At 32.4% G+C, this 18,916-nt stretch overlaps 1 protein-coding gene across 1 annotated transcript in view; it reads left to right on the top strand.

Annotated features, from left to right (window-relative positions):
- The window catches only part of LOC143914059 (uncharacterized), a 211,921-nt gene that overhangs the window by 126,664 nt on the left and 66,341 nt on the right, over window positions 1-18,916 (top strand). Inside the window, exons 4-5 of the mRNA XM_077434149.1 lie at window positions 9,888-10,124; window positions 10,568-10,674. Coding sequence (XP_077290275.1) covers window positions 9,888-10,124; window positions 10,568-10,674 — 344 coding nt within the window. The remainder of the gene's footprint in view (window positions 1-9,887; window positions 10,125-10,567; window positions 10,675-18,916) is intronic.

The raw sequence follows: 18,916 nt of genomic DNA, 5'->3' as shown, positions 1-18,916 counted from the left end.
GGGACAGATAAGTACATATATTTAAGTTTGTACGATTGTATAGGTTTATTTATAATATGTAGGTATAGGCTTTTTTGCATGGACGTTTGTCTAATCAATTACGCAGGAGTTCATAGTAAGTTAAACATGGTAATATATAATATGTTTATCAGTTTCGTGTCAAGTCGATATCAATTTCAATCATTTTTATTTTTATTTTTTTCATTTTTACAAACTTTTATTAGCTTCACTCTGTTAGTTCAGTGACATTTCTGCCATCGGACATTTTATATCTTATATATGTATGTATATGATATCTTACTAATTAATAAGCTAATGTCTTGTGTCAAATCAAAGCGACGATAGCTCGTAATCAATACGTGCTAACATCGCTTTTTTATCCTCTGCATAAGGGTACTTTTATGGAAATATTAGAGCCAGTTTTCATGATAAAATTGTTGTTAAATAATACATGTAATATACTATTTATATTTATGTATAATACAGTCGTAGTTGATTCCATTTTGCTACTAATGAATGGATTAAGATGAAGAATTAAATTGAAGTGGGTTCCTATTTCCAATATTAACCCATTTTTTCACTTAACATTAACACTGTTTTTCTAGAATAAACATGCATACGTATGTATATGAATATGGTTTTAGGTATAAAATAACCCTCGTCGAAATTAAAATATCGAAAATAATGGAAGCTGTAATAAAACGAATTAAAGGCACTTTTTTTATAAAAATAATTTTCAATCAACTTTTGTAAAAAATATCATATTTAGATATTACCCCTCCTGTATGTGTACATAGTTCGGCAAATAAACGGAGGTATAATATTGAAAAAAAAAATCTATACTCTCTTTCCTGGAATATTTACCCGGAACTGATACGTTTTCTATTACTTGAAAACAAAACAAACAAACTTGTTATTTCCTTTTTGTGAACCGTCCGGTCTAATGTTAATCTTCTCCGATAGCACCTTCTCCTCTCTCGTTCGCAAGATTAATACCGAGAATCGCATTTAGATTGCTACAAATGATCATCCATTATACACTACATATGTATGTACATACACTGTATAACTGTACATATGTATCTTGATACGTAACCTAAATAATTCAAATTAATCCAATTAATCTATATGTTACATTTCTAAATGGCTTATAAGTGTACTCCATCATTCAAATTGCATGCAACATTTTTTTTTAATAAGCTACTTGTATATTCTATATCATGCCGAGTAGTCGTGAGCATTCTGTAAAACTGTACTTCAGAAAATGCGAATCTCCCGTGCTGCTAGAGCTTTCGCATAGGAAACGTCCTTTTGTAATGTCGTTCATCGTTTCGAATGTCGCTACACATCTGAATCGAGTACGATGAAATGGAAGAGTAGGCCTAAACGAGAAGTTATGATAAAGGGATTGTTGTCGTCGACAATTTGCATAATGTATTGGATGGATCTGGACTCTCGGCGATAGGTAAAAAGTCCCATCGGCATACAAATGTCGGTATAATTTCGAGTTTCACAGTAATACACTTAGCGGTGAGGAAAGCTTGGTCGTTTATCCAGCAGTCGTAAACCAACAGTCGTAAGCAAAATTGTGGAAAAACAAAAAAAATCGTAAGAAAACTTCTCATGAAATAAGCGTACGAATATTATGTTAAAGCTAAAGTAAATTTCATTTCAAATTACGTACAAAACATGTGTAAGTAAATACGCCTTTAAATTTGAAATATTTTTTTTATATTTATAAAATAAATATTTGATACACCTTATTCCAGAAACCGATTACTAATTTGATGAAAAAGGCTATTCCATATTCAAAATTTCTGCCCAATATGACTTAATTAGGTGGTGGTATTAGAATATCATTATAATACTAATTGTTTCCCGATACGAATTGACTACATACATATGTATGTATGTAAACAATTAAAGTACAATAAATTCAAATCGTTGTCCATATTGAAGTTCAGAAACCAGAATCGGCGCTAACTGAGGTAGTGGTATTGGTAGTGGATTATTATGGTATGGTCCGCCACGTCGTTCGCTTGCACGGACTCGCTGTCTCAATTTTGTTCCCTTCGCGGTACTATAGCATGTATAGGCGTTCCGTCAAATACAAAATATTTTTTAATTTACTCGTCTCTTCAATCATTTATGGAATTTTCACTAAAATTCTGATTTGTGTCTATCAAAAATCATTCTGAATTTTTTTTTGTTAAAATAACATCCATAAATTTTTGAGTTCAAATATGGAAACGGACTCGGCGCGCAAAACGGTTCCTTAACAAAAAATCAGTATGGAGCGTGCGGAAACAAAAAACAAGGCCTTGGAATGTTACCTTTCCGATCGATTATTCGACAAATCATTCCGAAGATTAAGTGTTGAAGACAAACAAGATGAAATTTAGAAAGGTAGGCTATTTAGCACAAAAATTATACTCATCATTTCAAGACAGATTAAAAAAATTTAAAAATTCAAAATATTTAGGTCACGGCACGCCACTGATACTTACTGTTTGTCTGTTTGTCTGTCGCGTTTGTGTTCCTATTCCATTCAACCGATTGCGATGAAACTTACAAGAGTTATTTTGTGCATGTCCGCTATGGTTTCTGCAAAAAAAAAATCCCCCAAAAACAGGAACGGAAACGGAAAAACGAGAATGAGTGCCATTGCATGGCAAATAATCTCAAATCAGTTCGCAGTCTACGTTGTTAGGGTAAAATAATTGAAAAAGTGCTCGCCACCTTCTATTGTTTTTTTAGTCAAGTCAAGTCAAGTTCAACGCCTGCGGTTTTCCGACAAACGGGAACGAGAATTGAATGCGTTATTGTGGCATTGCAACGCATGCCAGGTTCAGCTAGTCATATACATATATAATATTACTATTCTGTCAATCTGTCTTTCTAGCTGTCTAAGATAACACTCGCCGTACTACAATAGTCGTTTCGATTCGACATACATATGTATGTATGTACGTCACAACTAAACCACTACCAAAATGTATATACGAATACAATACTAAAATAAAAAACTTCTATAAATATTTTGCTTCTATATATAATGTTTCCTCTTGGCAGAGAATTTACTGCCCAATATTGAAAATTTAATTAATGAATTAATTAATTTTTCTATTGGTTTTTTATATTGTTTCCATGTAGGTAGTTAGGTAGTTTTTACCTTTTTTTCATATTAAACAATTAAATATAAATATTTGATTAAACATATTTAAAAGGTATTTTGAAAAAAATTCGACTGCGTGCGGATCAAACCGACACATTTCTTTTAATTTTTTTTTTTAATAACTTAATATACCAACACCCATGCGATGATATGTCATCGGGTATAACACTGGTGCTTTTATAATGTTACATTTGTAAATTAAATCTTTTAATTGTTTTAAAATAATATTATAGTATTATACTTCTGAATGTATGTGGAAAATATATGCTTTAAAAGTTTTAGTGATTATTCTAATCTGAATGAAAACTTACATATGTAGATCCTATTGAAGAGATATGTACATACATTCATATGTAGATATCTGAAAGTAGTTTAGCTTGTGTATGTGTAGACTAGTTTAAATACGTTTAAGCATAAAATTTATAGCTTTTGTTTGCACATGGAGTCGTTTATCTCAATATTCTTCAATTATTTTCCACAAAAAAGAGGGCAAAAAGGTTGACAAACCCTGCAGAGTCGAAGGCCGTGCAGCAACCACCCCAACAGTAGCAACACTCCCCGACAGTTCGCATACATTACATTAGATTTATGGCTATCGTTTTTGGTAGTCTTTATTTACTGCCGACCTGCACTACTCCATTACGTATTGCGGCATTCTGCTTCTATCGCGATAAAATATTGTTATTAGTTATAACAATAACCGGAATATTTGCATACGAATGCAATTTCAGGTACGTATGCAACTGGAAAACTCTAAACGCAAAACGTCAACCCAATTAATTACAACGAACGATTGCAAAACATACGCACGAAGCGTACTCGATACGATGCTTCTCAAACTCACTCACTCGCTGAAAAAAATATCACTCGCTTTTTCATTTCCTTATCTATAATAAGATTTAAGCTTTGGTGTTGTAAATTGGTTTTTTTAATACTAAAAAAAATATTAAAATGTTGCTTTTGCTACAATGAAGGACGGATTTTGAAGCGCTGGCTCTAATTGGACGCGATTCGCAATAATCACATTGTGTCCACACAATCCAATGCGAAGTAATCTTGTTAAATTTGTACAAAACTAACGTTTGTATTGAACGGAACTAGATAAATAAACGTACGTGCAATCAGCATGTAAATCCAATTAAATCGATCGATCGATGACGTTCGTTTGAAACGACGACGTGAAATTTTCCCACTCGTTTTTCATACGTACGGTGTAAGATTAAACTCGCCACGTAAACGTTTTAATAATGCACCGAAAGGAAAGCTCAGCAATCTGTGTCCGTGGGAGTGGTGCTATGGACACGTAAAAGTTAAATAATTTAACCGGGGCGAGTGAACCTTTGTGCGCCAGTTAACTCGCATCCGCGTGCTAAATTGTTCCGTTCAAAGGGCCAATCCAGCATCCGACGTGGGATCTGGGCACAAAGACCCCCTCGAATGGATGGTTTTAGCAAGTCTTGCTTTTGGAGAACTTCATGCAAATATGTAATTGAAATTAACCGATCCGAAAACGGACACAACTAGTCGATTCTGTTTCAGATTACGCACGCTCAAAAGTAACGTGTGGAATTCGCATAAATCTAATTCCACTACATCCACTTTTTTAATGAAAATTGAAATTATATTAAAATCCGGCCATCCAACAAGTCGAAAATATGTCCGTATATTCAATCTCGTGAACACTTTTCACCTTTATATTAATTTTGATGAAATTTATTCCGATGAGGAATTGCGAAAATCTGACACGTAATTTTAATTTTGATTATAGAATGTTTCCTTTCAAGCTTGCCTTCATTTTGAAGTGTTTTATATAAACAAATTTACTTTTTAATGAATTCTACATACACTATATAATGATTTATTAATTTATATAGACCTATATTATTTTGTATTACAGTAAAATATTTGTGTTATATAGAGTAAAATTTTCAATTGATTATTCTCGTTTTTAGAATCATTACACTGAGTAACAATAAAAATTACCGGAGCGAAAACTAATCAGTCTTTACTAAGTTTGACCCACTTAATTCTAATATGATATTGATTTTTGTTGGTTTGCTTTCGTTTGTAAGATATGAGCATTTAAAAAAATGCTGTTATTTTTAAAAATATGGTGATCTGAAAAATTTGCGAAATAATCTCACAATATCAAAAACGTGATTTTTTATTGGTCAATGTAATATAAAAAGTTTCATACAATTTTATATACGACTATTGAATATATATTATATCTTGATTATTATACATTAATGTTTATAATTATTAGTATAATAATTATTATACTTCCATTATGTCTATTAACATTTATCTCAGTGTCATTCGATAATGTTTGTAAATTTTTGACCCATATACACTTATTTTTTTACATTAATTGACTGACATCTCTTATCAATATTTACAATTTAATCCACACACTGACATAGTGATTTATGTAAACAATAGGAATAGCTATCGAATAATAATTATAATTAGATATGATAAATGTTACTATTTTCAACACTCGCGAAAAGCGTTCACACTACAACAGCGTCATTATAAGTACGCCACAGATTTCGCCCTACCATTATTGCGTTTCGTTCGAATAGAAGAATGGTATCATACAAGTGCATCGAGATTCTCGGTGCAATCGGGTGCAATTGCAACGAGACGACTGCACAAAGGATTTGCAGGAGCAGCAACGGTGGCAAACGTCTGTGTCTCATCGAGTTTGCATTTTGAGTGCAGAATCGCATTTTACGAGAAGTAATACACTTTCTTAAGCACTGTTTGCTTCATCTTACTCGTTCCGGGAGAGGACGCGACGTTTATCTCGAAGAGTCTCTCGAGACTACGCAACCGTTCCTGTGTTGCAGAAACTAATCGGAAAATTTTATAATATACCAATATTTAATATGTATGTATGTATGTATGAAGTTGTATAATGAGACTTACATGTACTCGAGTCAGAAACCACGATTCGTTATACTAAGATAATATCATTTGATTTAAAAAATAATTAGTATCAAATTGGAGTGTGGATTGTACTATATAATAAATATAACCCAAATTTCATCACATATTTTTTTTTAAATAGAAATACTTTCTAAAAGATAAGGTATTGTACATTTAGAGAATAAGTCTATTTAATGAACTGAATCATTCGGTTCGTCTTCAAACTGTATTATTATTATTCTAATAACTTATTGACTCTTTTGAGATATATCTACACATGTGTGTACATAAGTCACACTCGATAAATGTTTTCTATAAAATAATTATAAATGTACATACTATGTATGTACTTATATACATACGAGATTTCAATGGTTAATTAATTCGATTTGAGTCTACAAGGTTTATTAATTAGATATGAAACTCTGAAGTTCATTGCCTTAACCCAAATGAAATTAAATATGTAGCTGAATTCTGGTCGATCGATTAACTCAATAGAGCGCTCAGGCTTCATTAGATTTCTTCTGGAGCGCGGAAAGAGGCTGTAGAATTTATTCGAGCGTTTTCCCACAGGTTCTACGGCTCGTGCCACAGTTTGAGAAGCGTCGGAGTCGTCTTAGTCGTCGTCGAAATGATAAAGACACGATTGTCTTTGCAATTAACTCGGCGTACACGACAATTCCATTTGTAGAGACGCCGCAACGAGTTGCCAAGCAGGCAATTATGACTCTTGGTATAACCGTTGGAAACTAACAGTATAACGGTGACTCGTCCTCTGCTTAGCCCCATCTGCCTCTCAGGGTGTTAGATCAAAACCCATTCACCGACAACTCCACCCCATCCACCCCCAAGCAGTCGCTCTTAACGCGATGTGAAACGCGTTAAATTTTATTTCTGATAATTATATATGTATGCACGAACACCGTTTAAACATTTTTATTTCCCATCTAATAATCCGTACTTTGTATTTGTCAATTTTTTGTAACTGCATTATTTTTATTTCCATATAAATCCTAACCTAAGTTTAGATTTTGATGCCAATCTGGCCAGTTATAGTGTAAGCAAAATAACGAATTGACAAACGAAATAGTTTGCACAAACTATTTGGCGTAAGTTTGAGTAATTTCAATCGTTTGTCCTATCCTGTATGTATGTACATATACATATGTATATACATGCTTAACCTGGGTTGCAATGTTTTAAGAAATAGTGGAAACCGGAATTATAGCAACATCATTATGTGCTTTCCATAGGATTTATTTTTGAAATTCAGGGCGTTTTGACATCACAAAAATTTAGACGGCTCAAAAGTTTTGACAGCTAAAAAAAATCATCCAACACCGGGTGAGTCTATTTAAAGATGGTTCTTGACTGTTAGCACTCAAACTAAAACCAATAGTTCGTATATGAACAAACTAGTATGTTCATGAACAGATTACCTAAACACAATCTGCTTTAGGTCATCCACTTTAGAGAGTCTTTAATTAATATTATGTATTGTATTATGAGCATTTAAAAGAATTGGAAATAGGTTTTTCCTATTATGCTGTACAGTAACATTAGAATATTAAATTAAAATTGTAAAATAGAAAATGATCAGTAGATCGGTAGCTATTAAAATAGATATAAGATGTATTGTGAACATAATTTCGTAATAATAAAAAGCATTTAAAAATCAAAATGTTCATGAACGAACCTTTGTGAACGCGGACTGTAACATAAATATTTATGTACATACATACATATGTATATGTAAATTGAAACCCATCGTACAAACACACTTCAACTCGTTGTTTAATTATTGACGTTTGAGTTATACTTCGATAATTCCAGATGATTTAAAAATAGTGTATTCGTAAAAATGTTTGATTTCAATTTTTAAATCACTCTGTCGACAAATGTTAATCAAATCTTAATATCAACGAACATTTTAATTTTAAAGATTAATTTTTGATCAAAAATATGAAAATTTTCGTTATTTCGTTAAAGTTTTCGCTAAGAAAATATAGCCCCCGTCTAGTATAATGAGTCATTTAGAAATTCTCGATTGATTTAATTAACATTGTATAATGGAATGGAAATAATAAATGTAGGAGGATCGATGTTTGCATTTTTTAGTTGTATTAAAATTTGTATCAAATTTTATTTTATTGTATTGGAATTCGATTCGTTGTTGGGAACCCGTATCGCCGTTACACTTTTGTTTGATTGTTTGATTTTTCCTTCTTTACGGTAAACACTTCTAAGGTCCTTCGCATCCTCGTCTCGAGGGTTCCATAATTTAGCCCCAACTTCTGTTGCGTCTCACCCCCAAGGGAACCTTCCTCGATTTTTTTGCCTTTTTCCATCGCAAAACTGAAATTGGAAGCGCGCAAACGGGAAAGGATGCCTTCAATGCCGATACTGTTTTACTTATGATTTAAATTTCGGTCCAAATACTATTTTTACACGCGTATTCTGTATTGTTCGTACGTGTGTAAGTACCGTATTGCAAAACAAAACAAAAAGTGTGCGCGCCTTTAGCGAAGTTTTCTTATGGTGCCCTTAGTTTTCTTTATCTTAGTCGAAAAGTTTTTTCCTTTCCGTCCTAGCAATTGCCCGAAACTACCTGTCAAGGGCTTTTTCTCCTTCGCAGGTGGACATTTTGTTACAGGCGTAGACAATTGTCAAAGTTGAAACTTTTATCTTCGTTTGTCAGGTGTCGCGAGAGAAAAGTTTTTCCAGTAGGAAAATATTTGCAACAATATTGTGTAGGCGTATATGTTTGTATAGATTTTTGCAATGTTATGCACATGTCTACCCTCTAACTATGTACATATTTCATAATTTTTCATCAATATATCAAAATAAAAGTATCGGCGCATTCATGGAGAGTTTACGTTTCTACAATTACATACCAACAATATTAAAATAATGTTTTATATCGATAGATTGCCTCAATTCATTCTTATGGCTGTTCAAATTACACGTGTATATTATTATAATTATATATATATGTAATTACGAAAGCAATCACACGCTACAGATAATTAAATCAATGACTCGTGAACGATCAATAAGTCATTGTGTACATACTTAATCAATTGTATATGTATATGTAGTCATTATGATTAATCCGTGCATAAATAAAAGCAATATTTATTAGTTTCAATCAAAATATGTTTATTGGAAGTAAAATCTCATAAAATATTTTATGATTTAATTTTTTTGATGCTGTATCTCTATCTTTTTTAACGGTATATCCGTAACACTTAACTGTATTATATAACAGTAATAAACTTTCTACTCATAATAAAGAAATTTGCGCTCTGATAAAAATAATAATAAAAGAACACGGAGCAATTCATTCACAAGTATTCAACTCACTTTTAAATTACGTACATAAAGTCTTAAAATCTCTTTGAAAATATTAAATCCTCAACGGAAGGGCCACAAAGAATTTCACATACATCTTGAGTGGTATATCTTGTCACTCGCTAACATAAAAATCATCTCAGGGGGCTTGAGGGGCCCTTCCGTTTCGAGCACAGCGGGATCCCCGGGCCCCCTTAAATCTCGCACAACGGTTCATTGTCAAAGTTTCAGATGCGAGCATCTGAAACTTTTGCATTAGCCATTCGTCGACGTTTAATGGATAAATAATTTTAAATTTTATTTGATATTACATTACTGAAAAAGAGCGACGAAACTTTTATACGCTCACACATATTTCCACCCATACATATGATTTATTTTTTTTCATACCGAATGAAAGCTTATTATGATTGTTTTATATTCGCAGGGCATCGGATATAACTTCGACTTTAAATTGGATTTTAAATTTCTGAGAAAGTCAGAAGCCAGTCTGAGGTATGGCAATTCAACGGTTGCCATTTGGAGAGGAGATTTGGTCGAGGGTACTTACTGCGACAGGATACTTACGAGCTGTGACAGAAGGACCTGCAGGATACAATCTCCGAATTTTCCCGGAGTTTATCCGAGGAATGTCACGTGCCTTTACAAAATCGAACATTTCAAGGTAGGCTAATGATTTCTATTATATTATGAAATTCGATGATTTTGCCGATAGCGTTGGCGCAAATTGGAAAGTTTATTTTTCGCCGACGTTTTGTTTTGGCTGCAGGGGTACGAAGATTTCTAGTTTTCGGTCCAAATTGAAAATTTGACATTCAATTAACGCTATCGCTAAAAGGTGGAGAAGTTTTTCTCCTCTCTGTAGCCCGGGAGGATTTCGCTTTGTGAGAAGCGAACCCCAAAAAGGAAATCGGGAAAGTTCGAACGAACGAAAAGTCCGATTCGCGAATGCGAGACGAGCCTTCGAATTTCGACAAAGTTTCGCAACAACAAGAGGAAAACCTATTAAAAACATTACCTTTAATCTTAGCGTGTGCATTGTAAATAATAATTTCGTATGTTTGTTGGAATTGTTAATTTATATTAATACTATTTAATACATTTCAGGCTCCTCCGGGTAAACATGCACTTCTAGCTGTCAGGCAGACCAACAGTAACAAGATCCACATTAAAGATCAAGTGGTGAAATATGATCGAAGTCAACGAGTATTAAAGTGAGTTTAATCAATTTATTTTTTATTTATATATCTACTAATATTGACATAATTTAAAACGAGCGAAGAAAAATAAGGAGTATGAACTCATTGATAGATACTTAAAACACTTTTTCAAGAAAAATTCGGTTGAATATATGTACATACAAATGTGGATTTAAGTTGCATAAATTTCAATTAATTTCTTCATAAATATCTTTGCTGTCCGATTTCAAACTCAGCCAGTATGTATCTGCTCAATTATTTAAGGTATGTTTCCGCTCAAAAAGTGTGCTATATTACATGCTAAAGATTCACCTCGTACATTCGAGCGAGTCGAAGGTTTTATATAGACGAAGCACATTTTCAGTGTAAAGCGACAGAAGCTGGGCGTCTGCGGCCAACAAAAGAACTTCCTTTTTCGGATAACATCTCTAGGTGTAGATAACACAATGAAAAAGTTTAAACAGGGACACTTTCAGCGCGGAAAAGTGTAAAGCCGACCGGAGACAATGTCCTCCCATCCGCGCTGAAATCGCCGTATACTTTCTGAACAAAAGCTCTCAGCTTTACACGGCCAACTAATCCAGGCATACATATTTCATGTTTTATATATACAGTATATGTACATACATTGTATGTACAATAGGTACAATTTTACGACGTCTACGTACTACGGCAACCAATAACACTAAGCCGGGATTAATTCGTTCAATCTGAAACCCAGCTGCTCAAACATCAATAAACATTTTGACGACGACCGGGCAAAGGTCTTTATTTGCCTAATATTGCTCTGCGACGGTGGCAGGGGGCTAAAAGCAAACTCAAAGATTTCGCTGCAAACATTAAAGGCAAATCAAATTTCTCAAATCGCTTGCACTTTGACTCGTCAAATTCAATGTGCCAGGCTCCGTCTGGAATCTAAGCAAATTGTGTACATTTAATCAAACGAATTCATCGTCTTCAAATATGTACATACATCTCATATAAATCCACATACTCGTGATCATTATTTTATTGAAATATTAGTCACATCTTTTTGATGCGCTTCAGAGGTTCTGGCCTGCTTATTTTACTGCTTTATTATACATATAGTTTGACCAAAATCAAACGAATGTAAATATCTTCTATTAGAATACCCTAAAAAACCAATTAAATTTAGTTGAATTTTAGCAGCTCTATTTATACTACCAGATAATACATGATAATACAAGTCTTCAACTTGAAAGTTTTTAACATTGCCTCCAATTATTTCATAATGCAGAGATTAATGCTGCAAAGAATTTTTCAATAAAAAAAATGCGTTCAAAATGGTATAAGTATGTAGATATCAATCAGTAACATATGTAGATCCGTGGTTGGCATGTAATGCTTTTGATTTGGTTATGGCTATGTGTGTTATCGATTGTTTGTATATGAATGATATTTTTCTTGGAGATTTATTAAAGTAATTTCAATAGACTACATATACATCATATATGTACATATGTATGTAGCTATGTAATTTATTCATAAGATAATAAAAAAACTATACCAGTTAAAAGTTAAATATATACTTATACGTATACCTATAAAAGTTAAACATCAACATACATCAGTGGTTATCATATTTTCGATTTTCTGGTCACGGGTACTATCTCTGGCTTTGTTGCTGGCCAGACCTTTGATATACGTATGGTTTTCAGGAAGATCGTTTCCAACCAGAGTTTGCCAATTTATCTGATTTCATTGGAAATTGTTTCAACAAATTGGCAATCCTGTGATATTTCTCGCAAAATTTGAGTTTACAGCTTCTCATAATTTGTTGATATTTAAAAAAGCTGCAAAAATTCGTCCATAAATGTCTCTATGATGATTTTAATGTTTGATGATCGATGTTTGTCCTTGAATAATAGTTATGTACAATGTCGACCATATGTATATGTCGTATTAATAAAATGGATATATACATTATGTACATCATGTATATCTGTATAGATAAATAGAAATATAGTTTTTTGTAGTATTTTTATAATCAAATATTAATTTTGCTTAATTTTTTCATACCTAATAAGCTGCACATCAAAAAGTTCCATCCCAATTTCGTTCTCTCTTTTTAAATGAAAAATATCAGTATGTGGTTAACATTGAAAATGGTTTTCGTAGTGAAGCCGTTTTTGATTAAAACATAAAAAAAGTAATTTAATCAAATTATACGGATCTCATGTACATATTTGTATACTAATTGTGGTATACTCACCGTGACGGAATTCGAGCATTGATCAAAGTGGGATATCATCGGCTGTAATTTCAGTGGATGCTCACATGCAAACAAACTGAGAAATTGGCGTATCGAATTCCGAAATTCCTGCGATGATGCTGACGATAATAATAATAATGAGCTTCGGATATTCGCCGCTAATGGCCGGGAAATTGAACTGTTTGTGGAAATGCGCTTGGCGTTTGCGGAAAATCGATGGAAACGCGCCTAAATCACGCGTAAACTTGTATAATACCGAGTTGAATTATAATGGTTAGTTGAAATCTCATTGCTTATAGTATTTTTGAGAATTTATCAGTTTGATGTTATTGCTTTGTGAGGTAGGTTAATACTCAGATTAGGTCATATGTCATTGAACATCAGCTTTGTCCAATTGATAATTTTGCATCACAATTGAACTGTCATACATATTTCCATCTCAGATTTCAAATGCAGTACATAATAGTTAATATATGCATGTATGTACATATGTAATCCAGATAATGCTGGATAACTGCAGTGATAGATTTGACAGTTGTTTAGGGTTCACATACTTGGTAGAAGCCAAACATTCATTTGATTTTTCTGTAGCCACTGACTATAGGTATGTATGTACATATGTACATACATACATAGGTATGTCTTCTGCCTGAGCATTGCATTTTTATTTGTCTTCTAATGTAAAACCGGTTTTATATATTATAATATAAAAAATTTAAATATCTATTCTAATATTTCCCTTTTTTTTTTAAACAGTATTGCAACATATTGTCAAATACGATCATTTTGTACACATATTGTATCATTATTTGGCATATTTCAAATTAATTTGGATAGTCCAACTCCTATGTTACATACCAAAATTATAAATCTCTTATATTTTGAAGCTCATATAAAATAATTGGGATTTAACTAATATGATATGCTAGATAAAATAAGTATTAATTCAATATTTTGGTCATAAGCTTTCAATTTCAATACTTATGAGGTTCTTTAAACAAATAATCACTATTATAATTGTATGTACATGATTCGAAACTGAAGATCAGATTCATCCAAATATTACGAAAAGTACGTGCTGTTTCTTTAGAAAACTTTTTTTTCACTAAATTTCCACTAGATTTGTTTTTTTCACACTCATTAAATGATACGTCTTTATGTACAACCAATTTAGCACTAGTTATTAAACGGTATGCTTTTATATACAACAGACATATGTACATAAATACGTTGTTAAAGTAGTATACTACCTGAAATAAACTATAGCGAATTTTTTGTGCAATTTTTGAGTTTTTTCCTAAGCTAAATGGTTGATTTATATACGTTATGTATGTATGTATGTATGTAGAATAAGTAGTAGCTACGTCATTTTATACATAAGTTTCAGTTGTATCGTTTATATAAATAAAAATTTTCACTATACCCCAAATATTTTGTATAGTATAGTCCGTCCAATATTTTTAAAAATGTTTATTTTTTTTTAATACTGTAGAGAAGGGGGCACAAAGGGCCCACGCGCATTTTCCACAACGAGCGCGTCCAATCGAAAACGTTTTGGCCCAGTTTGCTTGCGAGGAATTCGCGGTTGAAACTCGACGGTTCAACATTAACAAATTGCCGGTTATCCGTCTTGCCGTAGCAATGCTTTGTGCTTATTGTGTGTCGGAGCTTTGTTGCTCGTCGCGGCCCATTAATGGGGACCCGGGCCCCGGCTGGAACTTGGTAATATGAGAAGGCAAATGACGTTGACGAGCTGGATGGAGGGGCCAGAGGGGGCACTCTGTCCTCCATCTTGTCCACATTAAATATGAAACTTTGTTGGCCAAATTGCTTTTCATAAGGAGTCCGCTGAAATTCCCTCAGGGCAGAAGAGCCACCCGCTCCTGATGATGTCGTCGCTGTGCGAAACACAAAATCCCTGGCAAAAATTGCCAAAACCCCACCCGCCCACCCACCGACTGCGGTGTATAGTGGAAAAGCTTGACGCTTTAATCTCGTAATGTATTTTTCCACTTCAATTTTCGAAAAGTGGACGGTCGTTATGTCGATATGAACAAAAATCCTTTTAAACACAATTAACTTGTCTGTGTCTTAGAGATTTTTTTTTGATCCTCGATAATTTCGATTTCCTGCCGAATCAAAGCTTGAATTTATCAACTGTCAAAGTATGAAAAATAATGCGAAAGTTTCGGCGAAGAGTATTGAAGGGGAAAATTGATTTTCCTATCGTTGAACCTTTCGCTGTGGGGGGATCCGAGGTTAAAATAAAAGATATTAGTTTTATCGATTTAATTTTAACTCCGGATACCTTAATATTTTATATAAAAATCCAATAATTGCTTGAAACACAGTTCGCCTTACGACGCAAAAAATTCTGCAATTGTAATAGATGAACTAGAAATTATGAAAGAATTTTTTTTTACCAATGCTTTTTGAACAAATGTTTTATCTTCGTTTAAATTATTTAAAATTAACACTAATAAAAAGTTTTTTTGCATAATAATTTTATAATATGTTTTTTTGAAGCAGTCTAATTCTTCAATGCGCAGTACATTTAGTATTTTCATTCTGCTAATGCAAATATTCTCGAAACTTAATATATTCTTGCCGATAACCTCATTCCTGAGGATCACAATCTCCATTGGTCTACTAATGAGGCGTGTGGACGCTTCAAGACTTCTCTCTTCAACACTCTCTGCACCAAGTGACAGCTAGTAATAGGTTTAGCCAAAACACTTCAACAGTTGGGCCACGAATATCACCAATATATTTCTTTATTTAATCTATGAGTGAATTGAAAACGTATATGAGAAAGTATAAAAGCTTGTAATATTAAGTTTATATGAGAGTGAAAAAAGTAAATGTTATAACTGTTTAACTGCTTAGCTTGTGAATTGTGAAGAGGTGGTAGAAATATGTGTTTGGATAGCTAGCTGTCATCGCTGCAATCTGACACAAGATTCCGAAGTAATTTTTAATGAGTTAGATAATGTTTAAACTCCTCTAGCTTCATATCGGAGACATTAACTTACTTCAATGCTAGCTAAAACCCGTATGGCAGTAAGATATCAACGCGACCTGGAGAGTGGAAGTGGTTCAAAAACAGTCACATTTTTTTTACGGCCAGGAATGTTACTGAACTAACAGAGTGAAAAATAACTACTACAAAGCTTATAAAAAACAGAAGTTTCGTTCTAATTCTTAAATACCTTAACATTATACCTGAAATGTAATATAAAATAAAAATGGATGCATGCATGCGTCGTATATAGATCGAATGTCAATTTTAAAGATTTTTCGCACGAAAAGAAACAGTCAGCATTTAACTATCAATATCAATTTCATTTTGACGTTCGTTGACAGCACCTGTCAAACGAAAAACAAAATACGCCAAATTGAAGATTCGAATCGTCCCTTCGCATTCGATACACTCATATCATGGAAGAGTGCTACTTTTTACAATTCCATTACATTTGAATTCACCTGCTTATATACTTATAGATATTTTTATGGTTTTACCAATATATATTTAAAACAATTTCAATTATACACAGGTGGTCCGATAGCTAGATTCCAAATATTTTCCTGATGCTTGTATGTATGTATGTTTGTATAACGTATACGTGTGTAGTAGTTAAAACGACCATTTTCCGCATACATACATACACGGTGACGGCGATCGGTTCGCGAGTCCGGTCTTGCTAATGGGTAGGGTTAAAAGGGCCGGCTTATAGGGGGTGGTTATATTGGGCAAGTTTTCGCCGGGTTTCCCTAATTGACAGGCCAACGTGGCTACTAATTGCCACGGCTCTGTACCGCAGACTAAATTTGTACCCAACACCGTGTAAGCACTCGTACTGATTTCAGTCGAATATAGAAAAAAAAATTTACTATCCCAATATGATTCGAAACTTTTTCCATTTACTTTTCTGACAGTTAAATAATATAAAATGATTTTAATTTTGTACAATATGTCCAGATATTGTATGTAGTATTCATAATGTGTATATAATATGGTATTAAATAAAATAATTAACTTCAAATAATATAAATACTACATTAGCCAGCAGTTTGGCTTAGTGGTAGCGTATATATTTAGCACCACCGAGGTCAAAGGTTCGACTCTTCGCCACTGCTGGTTAGATTTGGGGGTTTTGTGACTCCAAATCGATCGTTTCTCTATCAGAATTTGCCAATTTTATCTGATCATTGCTGAAACGGTTCCTGAAAATTGGTATTAGATCTAATCCTGTTGTCACAAAATCTGCCTGTATATAATTTGTAATAATTATACACAGTAATCTGAAATCTATAGATATCTCTATAGACATCTCTATAATTTCGTATTTATTATATGTATAAAAATTGTATACAAAAATAAATCTTAAAATAATCCATAGATGTCTCTATGATTATTATTTCTGATTAATTGTTATATGCTATATATTCTGATTGTATATGTATGTATTACTGTATTTCTGATTGTTTATGTATTCTGTATTTCGTTAACGTACACCCGTCGCATTGGAGCAAATCTGTAATGGCGAGTGTATATTGATTTGTAACAATAAAATAAATAAAATAAAATTAGATTGTATATGAACTTGTGTATTTTTAAAAATACAGCCATTACATATCTTCTATTCACAGGCCATAAGTTTATAGAGTCGCATAACTAACTATCAGTTCGATACGACCCTAAAAGTTGACAAAGGTCAAACAGTCAAACTTAATACGAAATCTTCCACTCGTATTCCACAACCTTGGTTAACTTTGAATATTAAACATTAATTTAAAGTTTCGACACAATGGCATTTACGTAAATTCACATACGTACTATATATATAATGAGATGCGTATCTGTCTATGTAATAAATTTAGCCAATTGATTTTAAAATTTAAATGTAGTATTTGTCTCAACAATGATTCAGAATTAATTGGATGGTTCAATATCAATTTCCAGTTAACCTAATAGTAATTAATACCCCGGTATTGTGTTTAATAATGACGTGTATGTTATGTTTCAATACACTTGCATAGTTGACGTAAACGACATGCATTGGCAACTGTTTCTCGGAATTGAAATTTTAATATCAATAGGTATTTTCAATTTTAAATAAATTATTTTTGATCGTCTGAATACATACCTGTAATGTACATATAATGTGATTTAAATTTTTATTACTATTTAAATAATTAAAACTACTGTAAGCGAGTGGTTTTGGAAAGAAATTGCTGAGCTGGGCAACAAAAAAATTACATTTTTTACTTACCGAAGTGGAAACATCAATCTTTATTCATTTTGACCCATTGAATTAGTATATTACAATGATTTTTGTTGATTTCTTCATGTTTATGAGATACGAAATTTTAAGAAAATGCGCAATTTTTACAGATTTTTGAAAAATTTCTTTAATGTCTTTGACTCAAAATCTAATGCTAAAAAAGTATATTTTTGACTTTTAAATTCGCTAGATAATTAATTATAAATATTTTAAAGCAATAAAAATCACAATCAATAAAAAAACATCCGACTATTGCTCACTTTTGGTGCAGCTATATTGGATTTTGAGTTTATTACTGCAAAAGTCGAAACTTTGTTAAAAAAAATTGCGCATTTTTAAACGCTCATTTCTCATAAACGAGAAGGAACCAATGAAAATTATTATCATATTTGAATTCAATGGGTCAAATTTGGTGAATATTGAATAGTCGCCACTCCGTTGATTTATTTTGTTACACAGTGTAATTTTTTAATATAATTACTTTTTTTTATAATTGTCATACATTGATAGTTGCAATGTACGTAAATCAAACCATGTGATGTGTAAAATCACTTCTTCCAAACAAGGTTCAGTTTTTATTTTTAATATATATTATTATGATTTTAAACGTGAAATAAATATTTTGTTTTGCTACTTTTATATAATTTGTATTTCAAAGTTCAAGTCTTAAAGTTAAGTAAAAAAATTTCATTTTGATCTACATATTTATTGAAAAAAAAAATGACTTTAGATTTTATTC

The sequence above is a fragment of the Arctopsyche grandis genome, chromosome 7 (genome assembly GCF_051622035.1).
Source record: "Arctopsyche grandis isolate Sample6627 chromosome 7, ASM5162203v2, whole genome shotgun sequence".
Lineage (NCBI taxonomy): Eukaryota > Metazoa > Arthropoda > Insecta > Trichoptera > Hydropsychidae > Arctopsyche > Arctopsyche grandis.
Note: the sequence above shows the minus strand (reverse complement) of the source record. Positions and strands in the feature narration are given on the sequence as shown.